This window comes from Pleurodeles waltl, chromosome 7, assembly GCF_031143425.1.
Source record: "Pleurodeles waltl isolate 20211129_DDA chromosome 7, aPleWal1.hap1.20221129, whole genome shotgun sequence".
In the NCBI taxonomy this organism is placed as follows: Eukaryota; Metazoa; Chordata; class Amphibia; order Caudata; family Salamandridae; genus Pleurodeles; species Pleurodeles waltl.
In genome coordinates, this window is record NC_090446.1 from 135,374,533 (window position 1) to 135,394,747 (window position 20,215).

The 20,215-nt window shown below is 40.5% G+C and overlaps 1 protein-coding gene across 3 annotated transcripts in view; it reads left to right on the forward strand.

Annotated features, from left to right (window-relative positions):
• The window catches only part of PLAGL2 (PLAG1 like zinc finger 2), a 53,316-nt gene extending 44,875 nt beyond the window's left edge, over positions 1–8,441 (forward strand). Inside the window, exons 3-4 of one of the 3 annotated variants that reach the window (XM_069243381.1) lie at positions 1,697–2,019; positions 2,187–8,441. In XM_069243381.1, the coding sequence (XP_069099482.1) occupies positions 1,754–2,019; positions 2,187–3,396 (1,476 nt within the window). In that variant the 5' untranslated portion in view covers positions 1,697–1,753 and the 3' untranslated portion in view covers positions 3,397–8,441. The remainder of the gene's footprint in view (positions 1–1,696; positions 2,020–2,186) is intronic. The other 2 variants (XM_069243382.1, XM_069243383.1) reach the window with 2 other exon arrangements.
• The last annotated feature ends 11,774 nt before the right edge of the window (positions 8,442–20,215 follow it).

Here is a 20,215-nt window from a genome sequence, read left to right on the forward strand (position 1 = left end):
TACTGTAGCCTGACATGCGGTCATGATCTCCTTTCTGAGTTACTTCTTGGTACTTATTAATCAACGTGAATGAGGTTCAATGAGATTGTTGGTCATTGTCTTTGCTGACAAAACGCTATACCTCACCTTGTTAAGTATTGTTCGCTACATGTCACTGTCTCCTAATACAGTGGTTCCCAACCTTTTGACTCCTGAGTATCCCCATTGAATCACTACTGGAAGCCGGGGACCCCCCAACAATTTGTACAATTTAAATTTCAAACATTAAAACAGTAATTCACAAAAAATTCACGAACAAGTACACACCAAACAAATACTCTAATTACTAATGATATAATTCTTTTATATTGAAAACTTATGCAGAAATCAAAACAATTAAATGAGAAGTTTGCTGCTGCACCTTGGTGACTAACTTTTCATTATTTGGTTTTATTTAGGAAAGCTAGGTATATAATATCTGAGAAAGCTTTTTCACATAAACCATAAGGACCTCTCAAGTTTCCATACCCTATCTGTCACATGTAATTCATTTGTTTCATAGCACCTCGTATACCAGTGTAGGATTTTGGAGCACTTTTCCAGTGACTACAAGGTGTAGAATTCACATGTCATTCTCAGTGGTAGGCCTTTTCTAAGAGTGATGGTCTGGAGAAGCACAAACTGAGGATTCAGAACATAACACAGTGGTTAACGTTGACTTTATTAAGAATGTATTTCTATGCAAACAAACCTTTTATTTTTAGCAGCATAACGATAATGAAAGGCAGAGAGAAAAAAACTTTCTAATTTATGCCATGCAGTTTTCATACATCTCTTTGATGGCAATTCATAGCTGACTGTTCTAGAATACGAGTGTAACTTATGAACTGCACAGTAACAAAATAATCTCTGTGACAGAAGCAGTAACCCACTGTGCTATGCACATAAAATAATTTTCTTTACATGATACACATTCTCTCCATCAGGCACATTAAACATCCGCCTTATAAACTGCCACTAGACAAAACTCTCATCTCTCTCCAGCATGTACATTAATAACCAAAGCTGTCTTGACGCTTTTATTTTCACCCAAAAATTGCTTGTTGTACAAGGAACTTTGAAGTGCTTTAACAACTGCTGCACAAATAAAAACACAAAGGTGTTTCTGTCAAGCCTCAGCTGGAGAAGTATCTTTCTGTCGTCCCAGGCCTGCGGACCCCCCTGGGAATGTCTCACAGACCCCTGGGGGTCTGCGGACCACAGTTTGGAAAACACTGTCCTAATACATTGGAAAAATTCTAACTTGTTCATGTATTCTTCAGTTTGTTTGTGTTAGTGGATGCAAATCTTTACTGCAAGGAATAAGTCTTTGGGCTCCTAATATAATTTTTAATGCTCAGCAGAGGTGTACGCTACAGGCAGGTCCACATGTATGATAAGACTGAAAAGTGAGCCTCTTAGCCAAGATGTGCAGGCATATTTGGGCTTTCACCAGACATAGATGCTGAATGTAGACGTGCATGCTCATTATATTAGAGAAGGTGATAGTCCTGCATTTGCACCTAGCATGAGAGCAGTGAGCATGCGCAGATGGGGAACACGCACATTTGATTATTAATATTATGTAGACTTCTAGGTGTAAGAAACATGAGGGGAGTTGTTGGAACAGAAGTGTCTGCTCTCTCCTAAGGTGGATTAATGTTTGTTTCTATTCTAGATAAAGACCACTCGAGAACGGAGTGCTATGAAACTATCCCATTAGACATCACCTGCCATGAATGCATTTCCAGTCGAAGCCCCAAACTGGTTTCAAGATGCGAAACAGGAAACACCAGAAGATACGTTGTGGAGATTAATCCCCAGGCAGCGATGTGGGGAGGTTGGTGGTTCAGGGACATGCCATTTAGAATTCCCTGGAACCCCTGTTCATCATGTCGATAAGTTACGGACTTCTGTGCTAACAACTGCAGAAGAGAAACCATACACCTGTCCTCAGCTGCACTGTGTTAAGGCATTTACATCCAAATACAAGCTGTACAGGTAAGGGGTTCTCAAAAGCTTGCATTTGGCTGGCTTTTTAACTGGGTGATGGTGCGGAAAATGGGATAATTGGTTTAACAAGGCAAGTTGGGTTTGGGAGAGTGCTTGAATGTCTGATTGTACCTCCTGTTCGTAAATATTCTTTTTTCTTTTTTTCCCTTCCAAAGGCACATGGCCACACACTCTGCCCAGAAGCCGCATCAGTGTATGTATTGTGAGAAAATGTTTCACCGAAAAGACCATCTTCGAAACCATCTGCAAACACATGACCCCAACAAGGAGTCCCTCCAGTGCCTGGAATGTGGCAAGAACTACAATACCAAGCTTGGCTATAGACGTCACCTCGCAATGCATGCTGCGGCCAGTGGAGACCTCAGTTGCAAAGTGTGTTTGCAAGTCTTTGAAAACACACCAGTTCTACTGGAGCATCTGAAGGCCCATTCACGCAGGGCTTCAGGTGGAACAAAAGAGAAAAAGCACCCATGTGACCACTGTGACCGACGATTCTATACCCGCAAAGATGTCCGCAGGCACCTAGTGGTGCACACGGGGCGCAAGGACTTCCAGTGCCAGTACTGTGCCCAGAGGTTTGGGAGGAAGGATCATCTGACCAGACATGTGAAGAAAAGCCACTTTCAGGATCAAATAAGGATCAAAGTGGAGCCTGCTGACATGCTGGGCTATATGAGCTGTAACTCATCTGTAGCTGTGAAAGAGGAGTTGAGTCCAGTTATGTGCATGCAGCCAAGAGAGATGATGGGTAAACCATTTCCGAGCATGCTCCCAATGGGCATGTACAGCTCACATCTTCAAACCATGCCAAGCTCGGGCCTCTCACACTCCTTGGTTCCTGGCTCTCTGTCGATGGGGTTGAGCTACCCCTTGGAGTGTTCATCTGCTGTCTCCAATATGACACACACTTCAAAATACCAGCTCGCATCTACCTCATACCTTCCTGAGCGGCTGTCAAAAAGTGACCTTGACAGTTTCCTAGCAGAGCTTCCCTGCTCTCTGTCCTCCAGCGAACTGCAGAGTTCGCATCCTCAGGCCATTGGAATGGACGAGTCGTTGCTGTCCAAAAGCCCGGCCAACCTGTCAGAATCTTACTGTGCTGCTAACATGGACTTTGGACATCTTCTGGGCTTCCTACCTCTGAACCTACCTCCGTGCAACCCACCTGTGTCCACTGCCGGTCTCATCATGGGCTATTCACAGGGGGAAGCTCAGTCACTTCTTACCACTTTACAACCTCAACCTCAAGAGTCCACAGGACCAGGGGGGACCCTGAACTTTGGACCTCTTCACTCATTTCCCCCAGTTTTCACCTCCAGCTTGAGTACTACTACCCTGCCACGGTTTCACCAAGCATTCCAGTAGGTGTAACAGGACAGTGGGCAGAAGCTGCCGTGGGTACTTGAAGAGCCTTACTGCACAATGATCACATTATATATACACATGCCTTATTGAGACAGGATGTTTCCGGTCTTAAAAAGGAAACCCACAGTGTTCCTTAACGAAGATTTTATATATATTTTTTTAAACCAGAAAATACCTTTGCTCCCCACGTCTCCCATTAATGTCATACAAACGTTGTCACTTCACCTACTCACTGGCATATGTTTGCAAAGCATTCTGGGAATGCAGATTTTCATAGAGAAATGTTTATTTTTTGCTTCTACAAATCTACAAGTCTCATTTGTGAGCTATACCATTCTACCAGTCTTGTATAACCAGAAATGGGAGCTTCAAAGGCGCATGTACTGACCACAGATGCTTGGATTGACCTCCCGAGGCATCTTGTCTGGGAGGGATGCCTGGTTGGGAATTGATAGAAGAGATTGGCTGTCAGTGGGAAATGAATAGGGTAAAGTAATAGGAATTGATTGCAGAGATTGGCTGCCAATGGGTAATGAAAAGGGTAATAGTAAATCCAGTAAGGCACGCCACTACCTTCTAGGATTAAGATGGAGTATACAGTTGAATCTGTTTTTTCCCCCATGGTCACTTCTTCTGTCAAAGGGTCTCTTGCTCCTTTTGCTAGCTTTGTATGACGTGGTGGAGCAGAGATTCTTGTTCTTCTCTTTACTTGTGCCAAATTTTCATTGAACTGGCAAGACTAAGTTTCACCTTGTATCTATGACAAGAGATGCAGTTCCAGCTGCCTTAAAATGTTTGTTTGTTGCCATAGTGGCTTGTGTGACCCAAAAAACAGTTGGGGCAGGGGATCATGGTAAGTGACTGTCAAAGAAATGGCTGAATTCCAGCTCAGTGGAATAGAGGGTAAAGTATGAAAAGATGTCTAGCTCTCAAAATCCACCTTATTAGAAGAAACACTGCACCGCTACTTTCTGAGTGCTTTATTATATAGCTCTACTCCAAGCTGAGGCATAGGTCATTCAGCAAACTCAAGCTTAAGGGCTGTTGTATATTACCATGTTACATTTTGAGTACTTCCCATGGTCCCATTTCCTCTTTCAATACATTTTTTAAGCTGTCAAAGTATTCCATAATGTGAGCTGTGTGAAAATGAGAAAGTGTGCTTTTCTGAAGAAGCCCCACTTTCCTTTATTCTTTCTTGAAACAGGTACAGGAGGTTTTGGAGCTGTATTAGCACATTTATTTGGCCTTTTGTCTAGATCCGACTATATCCAATCTCAGTCTTTCACGTATACACAACCCAATTGATGAACTGCAATCAAAAAACAAGTACAGGCAATAAAAAGTACATCAACAGCTCAGGGGAAAGGGTTGACAGATTTTCAGAATCACACTACTATTGGTGATTGCCCTAGGTACCGCATATAAATAAATGCCTGATTCCCTCTGCACTGCTTTCCTTTGACCCTCAAACATAGAAGGTGAACCTGTTTCAACTCATGAACATATATCGAAGCCATTCACTGTATGCTTTGTGTCTCTCTGGTATTACAACCTTTTTTATACGTTTTGTCCTTCTACATTACTGCCAGACGTCTGCAGACCTATATTTTCTAATTACCCAAATGTAATTACGGAGTTAGAATTGTTTGCCCCTTAAAGGCGGATTCAGCTGACAGGCGAGCAGGCAGTCATCGGAGAAGCTCTGTCTTCTGGCTCACCTCTTCATTTGTAATTTTATCCAATGATCCAATGGAATGCCATTTCAGGTATTGACAGCACTTTTTCCCTGAGCGTCTTTTCACCTCTTCTCGCAATCATACGTTTCAAAGTAATGTATACTTGCTCCTCCTTCTCTTGGGCTAGCATTCTGACGTTTAAACGCCTCACTTGTCTTGCCAACGTTTCAATGCAAACAAAAGTTGTTGGATCTTTCATATGATTTCCCATGCCAATCTTGAACCCGCTTGTAAGCTCTCCTCAGTAGCGTTTTGGAAATTCCCTAGAAACGGGGTTTGAGAAGTGGATGCAAATAGTGCATGTAATGCTTCAGTAATATATTGTTTATTTTCACAATAGTGACAGATCCACTGTTCTATCGTCATTCGATTGGAAAAATCTTGAATGTGCCTTTAATTTAGTACCATTGCCTAGATTTGCTCATCTGTATGGCTTTGCAGTCGGCTCCATCAAATTATAATTGCCAGTGACTGATACAAATATTTAGCTTTCTGTATAGTCTTGTTCATTTTTCTATGGAATTGATTTTGCTGGAAGTTTGCTCTCATATACCAGAGCTACACCGTCTCGCTCTGCAGCGCCACAGTTCTGCACGTAGATGTAAGCCGCTGAACTGTGGCAGCAGAGCACCATTGAGCCTTGCTGTCTACAAAAGATATGGAATTGCAGTTATCTCACTTTGATATGGGATCCATGTTGGATTCCTTGGCCCAGGGTACTCTATGATAAGCAAGGCCTACACCAACAGGAGGGAAGATGGTGACCATTCATTCATTCTTTTGAGGAATGCAGATAAATCTGCTGTTTTCAATTGAGCACTTGATAACCTAACCAACACTGGTGCCCTTTTAGACTTTACTTAGTGTGCACCTACACCGTTGCTGTAATTTCAGCATTGAAATTACTAATTATGTGCTTCTGTATTTCTTACACTTATGCACATCATAAACATTTCTTTGGGGAAGGGTATTCTGCCTCATGGCATCACTCAAATGGTAGAATTGGCAAATTCCCTCTGTGTTGGAGAACTGCTATCGCCAACTCTAACTCTTCTATGTCAGGCAATCTCCTTTCTCTCTCTCATCCATCATTTCTTCGTAACTACAGATAAATGTGTGGGTGAGTAAGAGGAATGGGGAATGTTTGCGTGTAGGCAAATGTTTTAGTTTGTGGTAGGCAGATGCAGTGCTTTCCTGTGTCCAGCTTGTGTTGAGTAAAATTCTATGAGCTCAACAGCTTCAGGACAAGGTATAAACTGTCACCCACTCTGAGACAAGAGCAAGAAGCCAGATGTCCAAATGCCACTAACAGCAAATCGATCCTTTCATATGCTCCATTCTTAGGGCAAACAGCATAGCTATTGCGTCTCTCAAAGCAGAACACGCTCCTCCTTCCTAATTAGAGCTATCCCTCACTTTCAACAAGGCTAACTCACGCTTACCTCGGAGCAATCTCTTCCTCAGATGGCTAATCTCTTGTGTAGTGCAGAGCAGATTGCTATCCATCACGTGTAACAGACAGCAGAGGTTCTAGAAGAGCTGAACAACATTGCCTACAAACAGCAGAGCTATGCCTTGTGCTGTACGGTTCCATTCCGGATATGTGCATACCACTCTGTCTAATTATGTTTTAGTCTTTTGACTTTACCTGTCTGTCTATCTCTATCAATCAGTTTACTCCATAGTTCCATTAGGTGACTCCCCTCCTACACAACACTACCTAAAGTAACACCCTGCACAGAAAGAATACTTTGCTGTATCAAACCCTAATAACCTAGATTAAGTATATGTAATTAGAATATTATAAACATATTGATGAGGTTGTGCTTTGCAAGAAAATGTTTTCAGAAACTCAAGAAATCCAAGACAGCTTTTCAAACAATATATTAATTACAATGGCATGAGTTATTTAATAATACTTCAAGTCTGCATCAAATGTCACACAGAGCTGGGGGCAAAAGAATAGTGCCCTTCTTAAATGCTCACAGCTGACTTGTGTTCCCGGTCTTGAAAGCTCTTTGGTCTTCAAGAGGTGAGTTGACTTATCTCTTTGGAGATTACTAGTTCACAATGCACAAACTGTCAACAACCGAGCTACACACAATGGAGCTACCTCTCCTATCACTTTTTTATTCTATGCTTGTCTTTAACATTGCATAGTATTTTGTTGCATTTTGGCAAGGTTCCAAATATAGAAACACTAAACATACATATATACATTCAAAGGCCATTTCCCTTCAGAGTCCATTAGAGCAGTCCTTGGATGTGAAGAGACCCGAACAGTATCCTCAAGTTCATCTTTTCTAGGCCCTCATTTTGCCCACCTCCCCCCAAAAGCTTGTCCCGCCTGGTGACGGGTGTTTAACCTGCCCTTTCTCCAATAAAATTCAAAGTTGGCAGGTAGCTACCAACCCTAAGGGGGAGTTTCGGGGAGGAGCCCAAACACCCCTTACAAATGTGCCACCCCGTTCCTAAAGGTTCTGCACCAGTCCTCTCAGTCTCACCAGAAGTGGCCAACGAATACCTGAAAAAAATATCCTTAACCTTAAAGGAGGATCCTCTAAGCCAAGGCCAATTGGTGGTAGCGGGGGCATGTCATGCCACAGGGAACTACAGATCTAGTTGTTGCCAGGTCGAGAGTGTAGCATATATTTGGCCATGGTTTGGGCACTATAAGGTGGAAGTGGTAACAGCTGTATCAAAGGAGCATAGTTGGGGTCAGTCAGAGTATTGTCATTGAGTGGCACAGAACTGCATATTATGTTATGAGAAGAAAAATGGCATAGTCTCACAGGGACTTCTGATGACTTATAAGGTTTGTCCATCTCGCAAGTGGTCTAATAATTTTTAATTTTCGTAGTAGGTGACCAGTTCCAATTTGGCTTTAAAAACCTATATTTCAAAATAAAAGGTATAAAAATGTATTGACTAGAAAATGATTACAATGAAAAACGTGTTTTGGGGGGGGGAGGGGGGAGGATCGAGGAAAGTAAAAGAATTGGTGTAGGGGAATAGACGGAGGAATGAGAGCTGAGCAGTGGGCATAGAGAAGAGTAGGGAATGGGTTAATGATTGACATAAATTTATGGTGTAGCACATTCCCTTTTAAGAGAAGGTAAGAATGCACAGGAGGCAGGAGATAGAAACTGGAGAATTGTTGAAGCCAAAGAGGAAGATGAGCAAACAAGGGTAACTAGTAATTGTGGAGAAAACCAAAGTCGTCATACTGTACTTTTGAATGTAAAAGGTAATTTTCAGAACCATGTCCTTCAAACAGTTTTATTTAAATCTGATTAACTTCGAAGTAAAAAAAAAAAAATTCTAATTAATCAAATAGTCATTTAATGAAGTCGGTAGCGTGGAAATGTAAAAAACGAATTTCAGAATATACTCACGCAGAACACATTTATGAATAAAGTCAGCTGTTCTGTAGGAGTTTTGTTTTTATGAAAAGGAAGAAATATCTTCTGGCTCATATCTTTTTTTCTATATTACAATATTGTTATAGAGTATCTCCCAGAGGCCATACATTGAAGTCTCCTACATTTGCTAATGCAGATTGTTTCATACATTGTCATCTAGAGCATCATATCTGTAGCTCCCACCTTGAAACTTGAACTCTTGATGATGGCCTCCTAGAATAAACGAGCAGTACCTTAGAGGGGATTGGAAGGATCATTTTGGATGGGTTTGTCATACCTGGGTGAGAACCCTCCATATGCACTGAGTCCGGTATCCCTAAAAGCCCCTATGAAATGCACGCAAGCAGTGGTTCCATATGTTTTCAGTTAGAGTTATTTTTATGGCAACATGGTGACATAATCTCAAGCCACCCACTTTTTCACAAGTTGCTTTTGAAGCACAGACCCTTGTTATACTAGGGAGTTTTATGCTTATCTGTGGGTCAAGAGATTTATGCTGAAGAATCCTATTTAATAACTAGAGATTCAGACCAATTGATGTTTTAGTGACTTACATTACACATACAACTAGCAGAAATAAAAAACAGTATTTTCCCTTCTTTCTAAACCCTTGTGTTTTCATCTATTTTCTTCATTGATCTCATTAATTATAGTATATTTTATGCATCAGATCACTTTCTATTTGGGAACTAATGAGTGTTGCATTTTTTCTTTTTTCATCTCCTCAGTTGCAGATTTCATTATCCAACTTGAGGTTGAACTCTATTAGATATCATTGTGATTTTGATAAATCTTTGTCAGGTGCTCAGATCAAGAAGTGTAGTGCTCCATTGCATTTATAGGACACTTTAATACCCCTTTGTCTCATGGTTCTGTTACAGTTCTGCTGAAGACTTTACCCATCACAACTCTTGACTAAAGGCACCAAAATTGGATAACATGCAAATTTGATCATAGACCTGTTTCTTGTAGATTAGTCCTTCTGTTAATTCCATCCCTTTAGATGAGTTATGTTTTCTGTGAGACGATATCCATTAACCACAAAACCAAATGTGAGGAAAAAACTTTCAGTCTACAAATGATTTGGAATGATGAGCTAATGAAGAAAAAAAATATATGGCTTCAACAGCATTTAGAAATCAGCAATGTTTCTCACATAAGCAGACCCCATGTTTAGTAGTAGTTACACGTTAAAGGAGAGTAAGCATAAATTAAGCCTAAAAGTAATATTGTTTGTCTGCCTTCGTTACATATACTTGATTCCTAGTACATTGGTATGAGCTTTCTTTGACCTGGGAAATTACAGAGTATGTTGAAAGTTATGGTGACTCTCCAACCGTTTTAGGGGACTATATAAAGAGTTAGTGTTTCTTGTCTCATCTCTGCCTGGTTCCCCCATTGGTAGAGAATTGCCTTGAACGTTTTGTGCTTTAATTTATTTAAAGGTCCAGTAAGTATTAGGTTATGGCACTTAAATCTTTTTCATTGGACTAACTCATGCCTTATCCACTATTTTCCCAGCCATTGGCTGCTGTGTTGCAAGCTCACTGTGATGTTCATATCACTGAAATCACTTTTTAAACAGAAGTTTGTGCCTTTGCAAATTTGTAAGTTGTCTAAAACTCAGTGCCCATAGAAAGTCTATACCCCTTGAATGTTTTTCACATTTTGTTGTCCATGCTTCCCGTTTTGTTAATTAAATGAGTATTTTGTTTGCCCACCTATAGACATGCAATAGCCCCTTATTTAAAGAAGACATTATTTAGAGTGTAAAACCCATATAAGAAAACAAAACTAAAATATGTTTATTGGCTTAGGCTTCTACCTGAGTTAATTTTGTTGAAGGTACTTTTGGCAGCAGTTGCAGCTGTCTGTTAGCATAAGTGCCTACCAACTTGCTGATATGAAGTTTGGGCATATTTAAATGCTCTTTACAGAACTGCTCATTTTCTCCTATCCCTTGGGGAGCACTGATGAACATCCATTTTCAAACCATGCCACAAATGTATGATACATTTATATCATTGTTCCTTAGCTATTCTCATGTAATTTTGGCCCTCTGCTTTGAGTTGTCCAGCTGAAAGGCAGACTCCAGTCCGAGTATCTGCTTTCTTGCAGAGTGCAGCATATTTTTGCACTTTTAGTTATGTTGTACCTTTTTGTCCTGACAAGTGCCTTAGTCCCTGCGGAGAAGCAACATCTCGATGCCATGATAGTGCCATCACAATGCGTCCAGTGCGAGGTACTTTGGGTAATGTTATGTTTGTTCAAACGGACCAGTTTTTGTTAAGATTGAAAAGTGTAGTTTTAATTTCATATGGCCATACAACATTTGTCACCTGACTAAAGAATTTCAGGAGTCTTTATGCACACTAAGTGCCCTTTCTTTATTAATGGCTGCCTTGAGTAATCTTGCCACCTTATCATAGGGGCCAGATTTGTTGTGCATGGCATATTGTCACATGCAATCTTTGACCATTATTGATAAAAGCTAGTAGTTCCCTCAATTTTGCCATAAAATTTCTGATAGCCTCTTTGATCAGTCTCCTTTATTGTTCACCCTGTTTGATCTAGGCAGGTCTTTGTAGTGCCATACCACTTCCCGACTTAATGCTCCTAGGAATGTTTACTGGCATTTTTTTGCCCCTGTGCCACCCTACCTGGTATGTGCCTTTCCAGAGCTTTGTGTATGGGTTTAAAAGTGATTGGTTACCTGAAAGCTACGACAAACTGAGTTTTAGCCAGCCAAGATATTTCAGTTTTTATGTTTTTAATTCTGCTTTTACAATCTTAGGATAACATAATGTGAAATGGGTATGTAACTTTAGTTTAAGTTTGCAGTTGCAGGCTAACTAGCTGTTAATCATGGGCAGTGAATATGCTAATTTCTTTCTACTTCATTGCATCTCTGTCAATCAATCAGTCAAGGATTTGTAAAGCACTGCTAATCACCCAGTAGGATAGCCAGACACCAGCAGATCCCAAAAGAAGGCTCAATCGAACAGCCAGGTCTTTACTGCGATGAAGGAGCACCCTCCACTTCTGTTGCAGTAGGTTTGGGGAGCGTTGGCAAGTGATAGTGATAGAGAGGCAGTGTGTAGTTTTCACGATGGTTTGTGGAAGTTTAAGTGGTGATTAATGTAGGCAGGTCCTTGATTGTGTAGAACCTTGTGTGCATGGGTCAGTAGCTAGAATTGACATCTCTTCTGTACGAGAAACCAGTGGAGTTGCCTGAGGTGGGGTGAGATGTGGGTTTGCCGGTGGAAGTAGAGGATGAGTCTAGCCGCAGCGTTTTGTATGGGTTAATCTGTGGGTCAGAATATTAGTTTATTGATTTTACCCTTATGTAGGACCGAATTCAACTCCCTCTCACTGTTAGTTCTGGTTCTCAAATGTATCCTTATATAGTTGTGGCAACAATTTCTTGATCCTTCTATTTAGATCCCCTGCAAAGCCTTCTTTTTTTTAATTCATTTGAACACCTGTGAAATTCTTCATCTTCAACTATTTGTTTTCTTTACTTGCTCCATCATTTAGTTGGCAGCCCTAAACATCTGAGACTCCAACCCCCTTACCTCCCCCCCCCCCCCCCACCACCCCACCCCCTCTCCACATTCCATTCCATGTGATCTGATTCCTACAGCAGTTTGTATTTTCCATTAGGGTCCAAAACTTGTATATAATTTATTGCTGAGCCTGAGCTTTTTGTTTACTTTGCCTTGGGCTTATGCATTTCTTTCCTCCTTGTATGTCCCCACCCCCACCAGAATTTCATACATTTGAGTACCTCTTGAATTTGGCACTTGCCTTTCTACCGCTGTAGATCTGTGGTACATAGTTATTGAAAATTAATAAGTTCCATTTGATTAATACACTTGTTTCATCATGGCCTTATCAAGGATCGATCTTGTTTTGAAATTATCTGATCCTCTGGGGGGGACTGGATGTATATCCAATCTGCGTTAGGACCCCATTGAGGGTTGACTCTGTTATTTGTTCATTGATAAGACTTAATTTTGCTCCCTATACGTTGAGCACCCCACTGTTAGCTATTTCTTCCTTGCTCAATTCTTTGTTCACTTTTGCGTCTTTTCATTTAACCTCCTTTGTGGCTGGATATTTACCATTACTGCTTTGAACGTCTGCATGAACAAGCTTGCGCCTTTGCCTATAGTGTTCTTTCTTATTTTTTGTTGAATAGTCTAAAGCTTTCTCATCTTTCAAGATCTGTTATGTCACAAAGAATGTTGTTGGAATACATGAGCTTTATGCTTATGCACCCTATGGTCTCCTTACCACTGCTGCAGTTCCTTCTTTTGAAGGAAGCATGCTTCTTTTTTTTTTTTTTCTTTTTTTTTTATACTTACCCAATAGTTTGTATATGTTCACAAGACATAGTGTTTACAAATTGGAAAAAGATCTTCCCTCTTCAAGTTCTTGGCACTTCACATGCCCTTTGATCTTCAGTTCTAGGTTCCTTCATAATCAGTTGCTATCAATTCCATCTCCTCAAATTTCCTTTTTCCTTTTTTCAACCCATTCATTTAGCAGCAGAAATTCATGAGCAATTTCTTCCTGCCAGCTGTTTACACTATCCAACCGGACCTCATCTCTACAACATGCTACAGGAATCTTCAACGTGTTACCAAAATGTTCAACGGGTTACAAAATTCTTTAGTGCTTAACATAACTATCACTTTCTGGTGCAAATGCATGCCCTTCCCTTACATGCTGAGGTTCAAGGTTTTCACCTAAGTAGAGCTATCCAAGAAAAATTAACAAAGACATGCATGCCTCTCCGTAGGCAAAAAGAGCATTTACATGCACTTTGGTCATGGTCTGATTTCCTCGAAGCACTGGATCCTAGCTCTTGGAGTTGTACACATTGCACCTTTTTGTTTCCGAGTTAGGTTTTTACATGCAGTGATAAGAATAATCCTCATTCCATAGTCTGAATATGCCAGGATCAACTGCTCCGCTTAACCACCTTTTTTTTTCATTTTTTCAGTGAGGCTCTGTCTACAGTCCTTAAAATGTTTAGCGTGATGCTGTGAAGTTTGATAGAGCCTGCAGGTGCTGAGGAACTCTCCCATTTACCCAATTGCCTCTGGCCCCCCCTTGCTGGAATTTTCTTTTATTGCCAGATCCAATGTCTTACCCGCAACGGGATTACTTTGTTTTTCTGATTCTATGTATGTAACTTCAGCTTTGTGTTAATTTTGATTCTGGGAGTTCCCAGTTGCCTTTTGCTGAGAAGTGTTTTCTACATATGGGGACGTAGAATGTGCCTTAATCCTATTTCATTTCTCATGTTTGGAGATTATGGATTGGGTACTATTCCTCGTATCCTTGTATTTTTGTTGTTTTAGTTTCTCCTAATAAGTAGGAGTTGTGTAGTATAAACATGTTTTAACATTTTATATTGTACAGTATCAATCTAACAAATGTACTTCAGATTTTTTGTACATGATAAATGTTCTGCCTAGGACTGGGATTACCAGTCTAGGACATGCCAGTGCAGCTCTGGAAAAAAAAATGCAACACATCACCTCATGACGACAATGAAGCTATGAGTCTAACCTTGCAAGGAGGAGGGGACCCAGAGAGCGACTAGTAATAAGTTTACACCTTTCCTGATTGTTGCAAACCATTCTTCCCTGCTCCTCCCTTTTGGCAAGTGCCATGGTTGATGGGAAATGGGCAAGTTCTAATTGGTTGATGAGGTGCCTCTTAGACAATGGGTTCACAAAAGCAAATGCATTTCCACCTGCCAAACACATTCCCATTGCCAACTCCTCATAATATTGGCTAATTCTAATCCTTGATTGGAAAATAAATATTCCCAGTACTCCAGCGAGCTATTTTGCCCTTTGGGTCACCTCCTTCATGCTGGACTTTTGGACTATTTCGTAACTTTTATAGCACTTTTATAAACACAGTGAGTAACCTCTTTATATTTGAGTATTTGCTTTATATGAGAATGTTTTTACTGTAAAATAGGAAAAGTAATCCAATAATGACATGTACAGCTCGAAATGTAAATTTAGTTGTTCATGTTCTTCTGAATTAAGTTTGCAAGAGTGGCAAAAAAAAGTTTTATCTGTCTTTTTTTACATGTAGTGAGTGTCAGTAGGCGAGAGAACCACTTACAAGAGCTTTACTTGTTATATTTGTTTTGCAATATGAGCTGAATGACTAGACATGCATGTACTTTAGAATTTAAATCTGGTGAGAAAAGATATCAATTTAGTAAAACTGCAAATTTCCTTGGAACTAGTTTGAAACTCACGGATGTTGTGCAGAATGTTATCAGCTTTATGGTAAGAATTTTTGTAGATCATTGCAAATGGCGTTGGTGGTAAGGAACCTATGATTTGTGAACCCCGTGGTCACTTGAGAAGCAAGAAGCATAGAAGATTGTTAATGTTGATAGACACCATATCTCTACTTTGGGAAACACTTGTACAAAAATTAATTTTCCACTCATTTGTGAGGCAAAAGTTAAACTTCTAATAGCCTTTCACCCTGACTTTTAATCCTTTAGATTGTGGTTGGTATAATCCCCAGTAAAATACAATATGAACCTAAAAAATATTTTTCCTAAAATCTTTTGGAAAAAATATTTACAAGTATCTGTGTTTACAGGCTCTTCTCAAACCCACAACGGTCCAAACTGTAATCCCTCCAGTGCCTACAGAAACATTCCTCATCAAAATATTTTGCTTAATGGAATTTACCACAGAGTGGGTCACGTCAGTTACACTAGACTTCGCTTACTGTAGTTGGTTCAACTTCCATTATTCCCATACCTTGATAGTCTGTGATTATACTTAGTTCCACCAGTGGAGTACTGCTTGTTCTATACGCATATGATCCATTGAATATAATCACTGTAAAAGAGCGTTAAGTGCATTCACAAAGTCTGTCAACAACAGTACTGTGCTCTCTTGATTCATTTCTGCTTCCATATATTCTGCAGTCTACTGAGCTCTGGTTACTCTCATGCAAAAATTAATACTTTGGAAAACAGTATCCGTAATAACAAGCGTAGTTTGTTGAATATGCAGCTCTCTCAAAAGCAATCTAAACTAATTTCAGTCTTAGTGTACGAAGCCACCCTTTTCGTTATCAACTGGTGTACAGTTGTCTACAAAGCCTGCTGAGTGAATAACCTTTTTTTATACAGTTACGTAACGTATCCATGCTTAATCTTTGATCTTCCCACGTACTGCATGGCTTCAAAGTACTTTGGCTCAGGTACCTCCGTAAGAGTTTACTCTGAATGTTGATTAGCTAGTGTCCTTGCTGTCACTTTACCAGGCCTATAAATCGTGCCTGTGGAATACAATTATGCATATTCAGTATCTTTTAAAGGACCTTATATTTAATGTTAATGGCATTTAGTTTAGCAGCATCTAATTGTTGATTAAAGAAAACTTTTAATGCAATTCTCAAACAATGCTCTGTTGAGGAGCGAGTGCCATGGTAAAATCTACTTACAATTTCATGCAACAAGCTTCATAGAAAATTCTTGAATTAATCTGAACCACAATGAGCAGAAAATTATTGCACTGAATGTGACCAGAGTAAATGCCCATGGCTGCAATTCAAGTACTTCACTCTGTCAACTTTTGTTTTCCCTCAGTGCGATACATTAAGTGGAATGGGTATGCATAGACGTGGTTCACATTGCCCATAGAACTCTGACGCTCTTAAGCCTACCAAGGCTGACACACAGTGTTCTCCCATGCAGTATATGTAGGTAGGTGTGGGCTGGCAGTTTGATGTAATGTCCCTTTTGGTGCGTAATGCAGATTTGCACATGGTAGATTCCTGTGTCCGTGGCATAGAAAACAAAAAAAAGACAATAAAACTGAATTTTGGCCCAGGGTAAGTACTAGTGACTCTGTTTACGTCAAGTATTCTATCCATTCTCCTGCTTTGGTTTTATTTATAAAATGTATTAGTTTACTAAATCCATTTAGTCTAATTATAAATACAAAAAATAGTACCAATCCAATATGAAATGCTTGAACAGTGGAATTACCAGGTTCACATATAATATATATTATGGCATATCATAAAAAAAACACTAGTCCTCTTTTACCACTTAGTCACATTTTTTCCAGAATTCGTCATTACTACTAACTTTTCATATGCCGGATATTTAGTGATAGCATTGTCATGAATAGCAGCAAACGTACTCAATCCAGTAGAGGTACATTTGATTCAATAATTAATTGCTTATGGTACGCACAGGCCCTTTGACTAATCTGAAAATCTCTATGCACCCAGATTTTCAATCTCCTGATCTGAGAGAATTGTCAAACAAAGGTTCTAAACCTTTGCTTTTTAACTAACGTCAGATAACTTTTTGACCACATATAAGATAGTTTATTCTCAGTTAAGTGACCAGTCTCCCTGTCCGGATAATGCATAGCTATTTTGAGCACTTTATATATCGCCCTCCTTTTACCGAAAAGTTAATTAAAGAAAAATGTTAACATAAGCATTCAGGCCTTGACTAGCTTTTTTCCCTCAGGTCGTTTCTACATTATCACACAAGGCTGTTTTTATTATTTTTCCAAAAAGCTTGAGCACTGTAAAATCCCAAAATAGTGGTGAAAGACACCCACATTGGTGTGCTCAAGTAATGTCACGTTATTTCCACTTCACACCTTTAGGGCAAGATACTTTATAGGTTCACTATGCAACTAGCTTATTTAAAGTTCAGTTAGAGCTACCATATTTATTGTTGACCTAGTCTGCTCCACTTCCCTCAGACCGTGTTTATGACTGACTACCGACCTGGCGTTCAACCCCTCCAAAACCTGTGTTGGCTCATGTTATAGAGCCTCAGATTTCAATGCTAGTACAGTAGGCCAAGAAGCTTCACTTTGAGCCAGCTCTAAAAATCTTTGGACAACAAATACTGAGCACCAAAAGACTGCTCCCTTTTTTGTCTTTGATGATCCTCATCTGACTGTTGTGTTGATAGCTTATCTGTAGGGCAATGCTTTGTCCGACATAAAGAAGGGGCAAAATGGTCTGGAGTCCTCTGTTGGAGATGCATCAGTCCGTGGCTATTTTACTCACCAGTTAATACAGACAATATCACTTGCTATGGGCTATTCAGTTGGCAAAATTTTAACCGGTAAACTTCTTACCTACCAGACTGCCTAGAAAGCGTATAATTCTATGCTTGACACGGGGCAAAGTAGCAGCAAAGCAGAAACATCTGAATTCCAGATCCTGCTTTGAGATTGCCTCCAGGACCTATAAACGTTGGCATTTCAGAAGCAGCCCAGTTTGGCTAAAGCCTTCAAACCTTGAGACCCAGGAGCAAATAATTTACATACCTTTTGATGATTGCTTCTTCAAGATAGTACATTGTTCAAGAAGAAGATGGTCACAACCTAATCGCTGCTTGCCATCTCGTGGTATAGGCAAGAAAATTATATTATCCCAACCCTTTTCTTCCTCCCAAAAAACACCCCAGCACACGTCAGCAAAGGCGTTTTCACTTTATGCCAGACGTGTCTTTTGTCCCAGGCTTGAAGCAGCTGTCTGCTGTAGCTCTGGCATCAAAAGCCAAGAGAAGGTTGTTTAAGGAAACACAGCGTAAAAACCTCCTGCTGGCTCAAACGGGGGTTAGCAAGGTCCCAGTGATGAGATTTGACTGTCTTAAGTACCAGTACAGCATGCTTTGTTCCAGTATGCAGGTGGCGCATCACTTTCTAAGATCAGTAGTGCTGGTCCTGCTCAGAAAGCAGCCTGGCATCATACTCTTTGGAAGGTAAAAGGGTAGTTTATTCTACCCCATTACTAAAATGTATGATCCCGACCAGTACCTTCCCTTGCAGAAGTTAAAAATGATGAATAGATCAAGCAGATGTGCTAAACAGCATGTTCGGTGGACCTGCTAGACTTTACGTGGCTACATATCATGTATTATATTATAGGAATAAATAACTTATTGATTGATACTTATAACCGCAGATTCCTCAATTGTAGAATATACTCCGGCACAGACGGTCTGGATGATTTTTCAGCATAGCCCCTGTGCACTAGTGTTTGGCATCATGAAACACTGCGTCTTCTAAGCCCCGCCTCTGAAGTGACTGAACTGTTTGTAGGGGGCAGGTGCAGATGAATATATCCATTCCTAAAACTACGGGGTGTAAGCCTTGTAAAGACTGTTACAAACAACTGTTAACGGTCCCTATGAGGTCTGTCTCTGGTGTTTGGTGGTCAGGTTGCCTTTAGAATAGATACTAAAGCTGTACCTCCCCAGTGATGGGTCAGTGGAATGAATAAGACCAAAATGTCCTGCAGGACTGAACGGACAAACTATCCATCCTGTTGAACTTATCTGGGTATTAGTGCTTTATGAACATATGCACTAATGCCCACGTTGAAGCCTGACCGATATTCAGGACTTGCCCCTCCGTGTGCTAACGCAGTGATGGCAGTCCTTATGAAATGTGCTCTCAGCCCATATGGAAGGTCTTCTTTGGTGAGAAGGTTGCTGTGTGTAGGAGATATTAATATAGAGGAACATCCGTTTTGACATTGACTGTTTCTGCACTGCTTTGCCTTTCTTAGCCTCGTAGAACCCTACAAATAAGTGATCGTCTACCCAGTGGTCTTTGGTATGATTTTCCTAAGTTGAAATTTATAAAACCGTAACATCTTGAGCATTGCCGCTGGCCATAAGATACAGAACCACATAATACACAAAATTGTACTGCATATTATCCTACATATCGAAGCCTCCCACGACACACCAATCATTTCCCTAAACTTTCTCATGCTTTTTGGGGAATCTTCTGGTTACATATAAACCTTTCTCATGGGTGGCATCCCCTGCTTTCAATGCGCCTGGGAAGGGGAGCAATGTCTCCTTGCCACTGCCACCCCAAACCTCCACCAAAGTCTGAACCCTAATTGGTGTTGCTGACCACACCTCCAAAGCGCCCAGAAATATGACCACCTGGGAGCTTTCTTTGTCTCCCAATTACCCCTGGGAGCGTATCAATGATCTCACACCAAAACTCTGCAATCACTGGATGTTCCCACACCATGTAGTAGAAGTGGGCAGACTGCTCTGAATAGTGCCAGCACTCTGGCATCTCGCCAAAGCTGCTTTCCTGTTGGTCTTTAGTATGGTAAATGTAAAAGCTGTCTGTACAAGACTGTCTTTTAACCTTGACACGTCTTTCTTTGACTTCGCTAAACTTTCTGTGGATGCAAAAGGTACGCTGGTTCCCGTGCCAAAATGATCACTGTTTCACAGCTTTGTCACGGTTGTTTGCAAAGTGTGGTCTGCCGTGATCCTCCAGCCCCTGTTCAGCATTTGATTCTCAGTGAAGTATCCAAAATACTTCTACTTTAAAGCAAGATTAATTTAATTGATTCTGATCTATATTTGGGGTATGGAAATGCCTTTGCTCTCTTCAACCGTCCTTTAACCATTGCTCAGCCTGTGAACCACTTCCTAGAAAAAAAAGCAAATATGCAGAATACTTCTGAAGTTGCAAGCATCGTGCATGTAGTGGTTCCCAGAGCCAAACACCATATGTGCTCTCTGCAGCTCTGCTTGGCTGAGCACTGGCATCAGTTGCTGGACAATATTTCTAAACCTCAGTCATGCCTAGT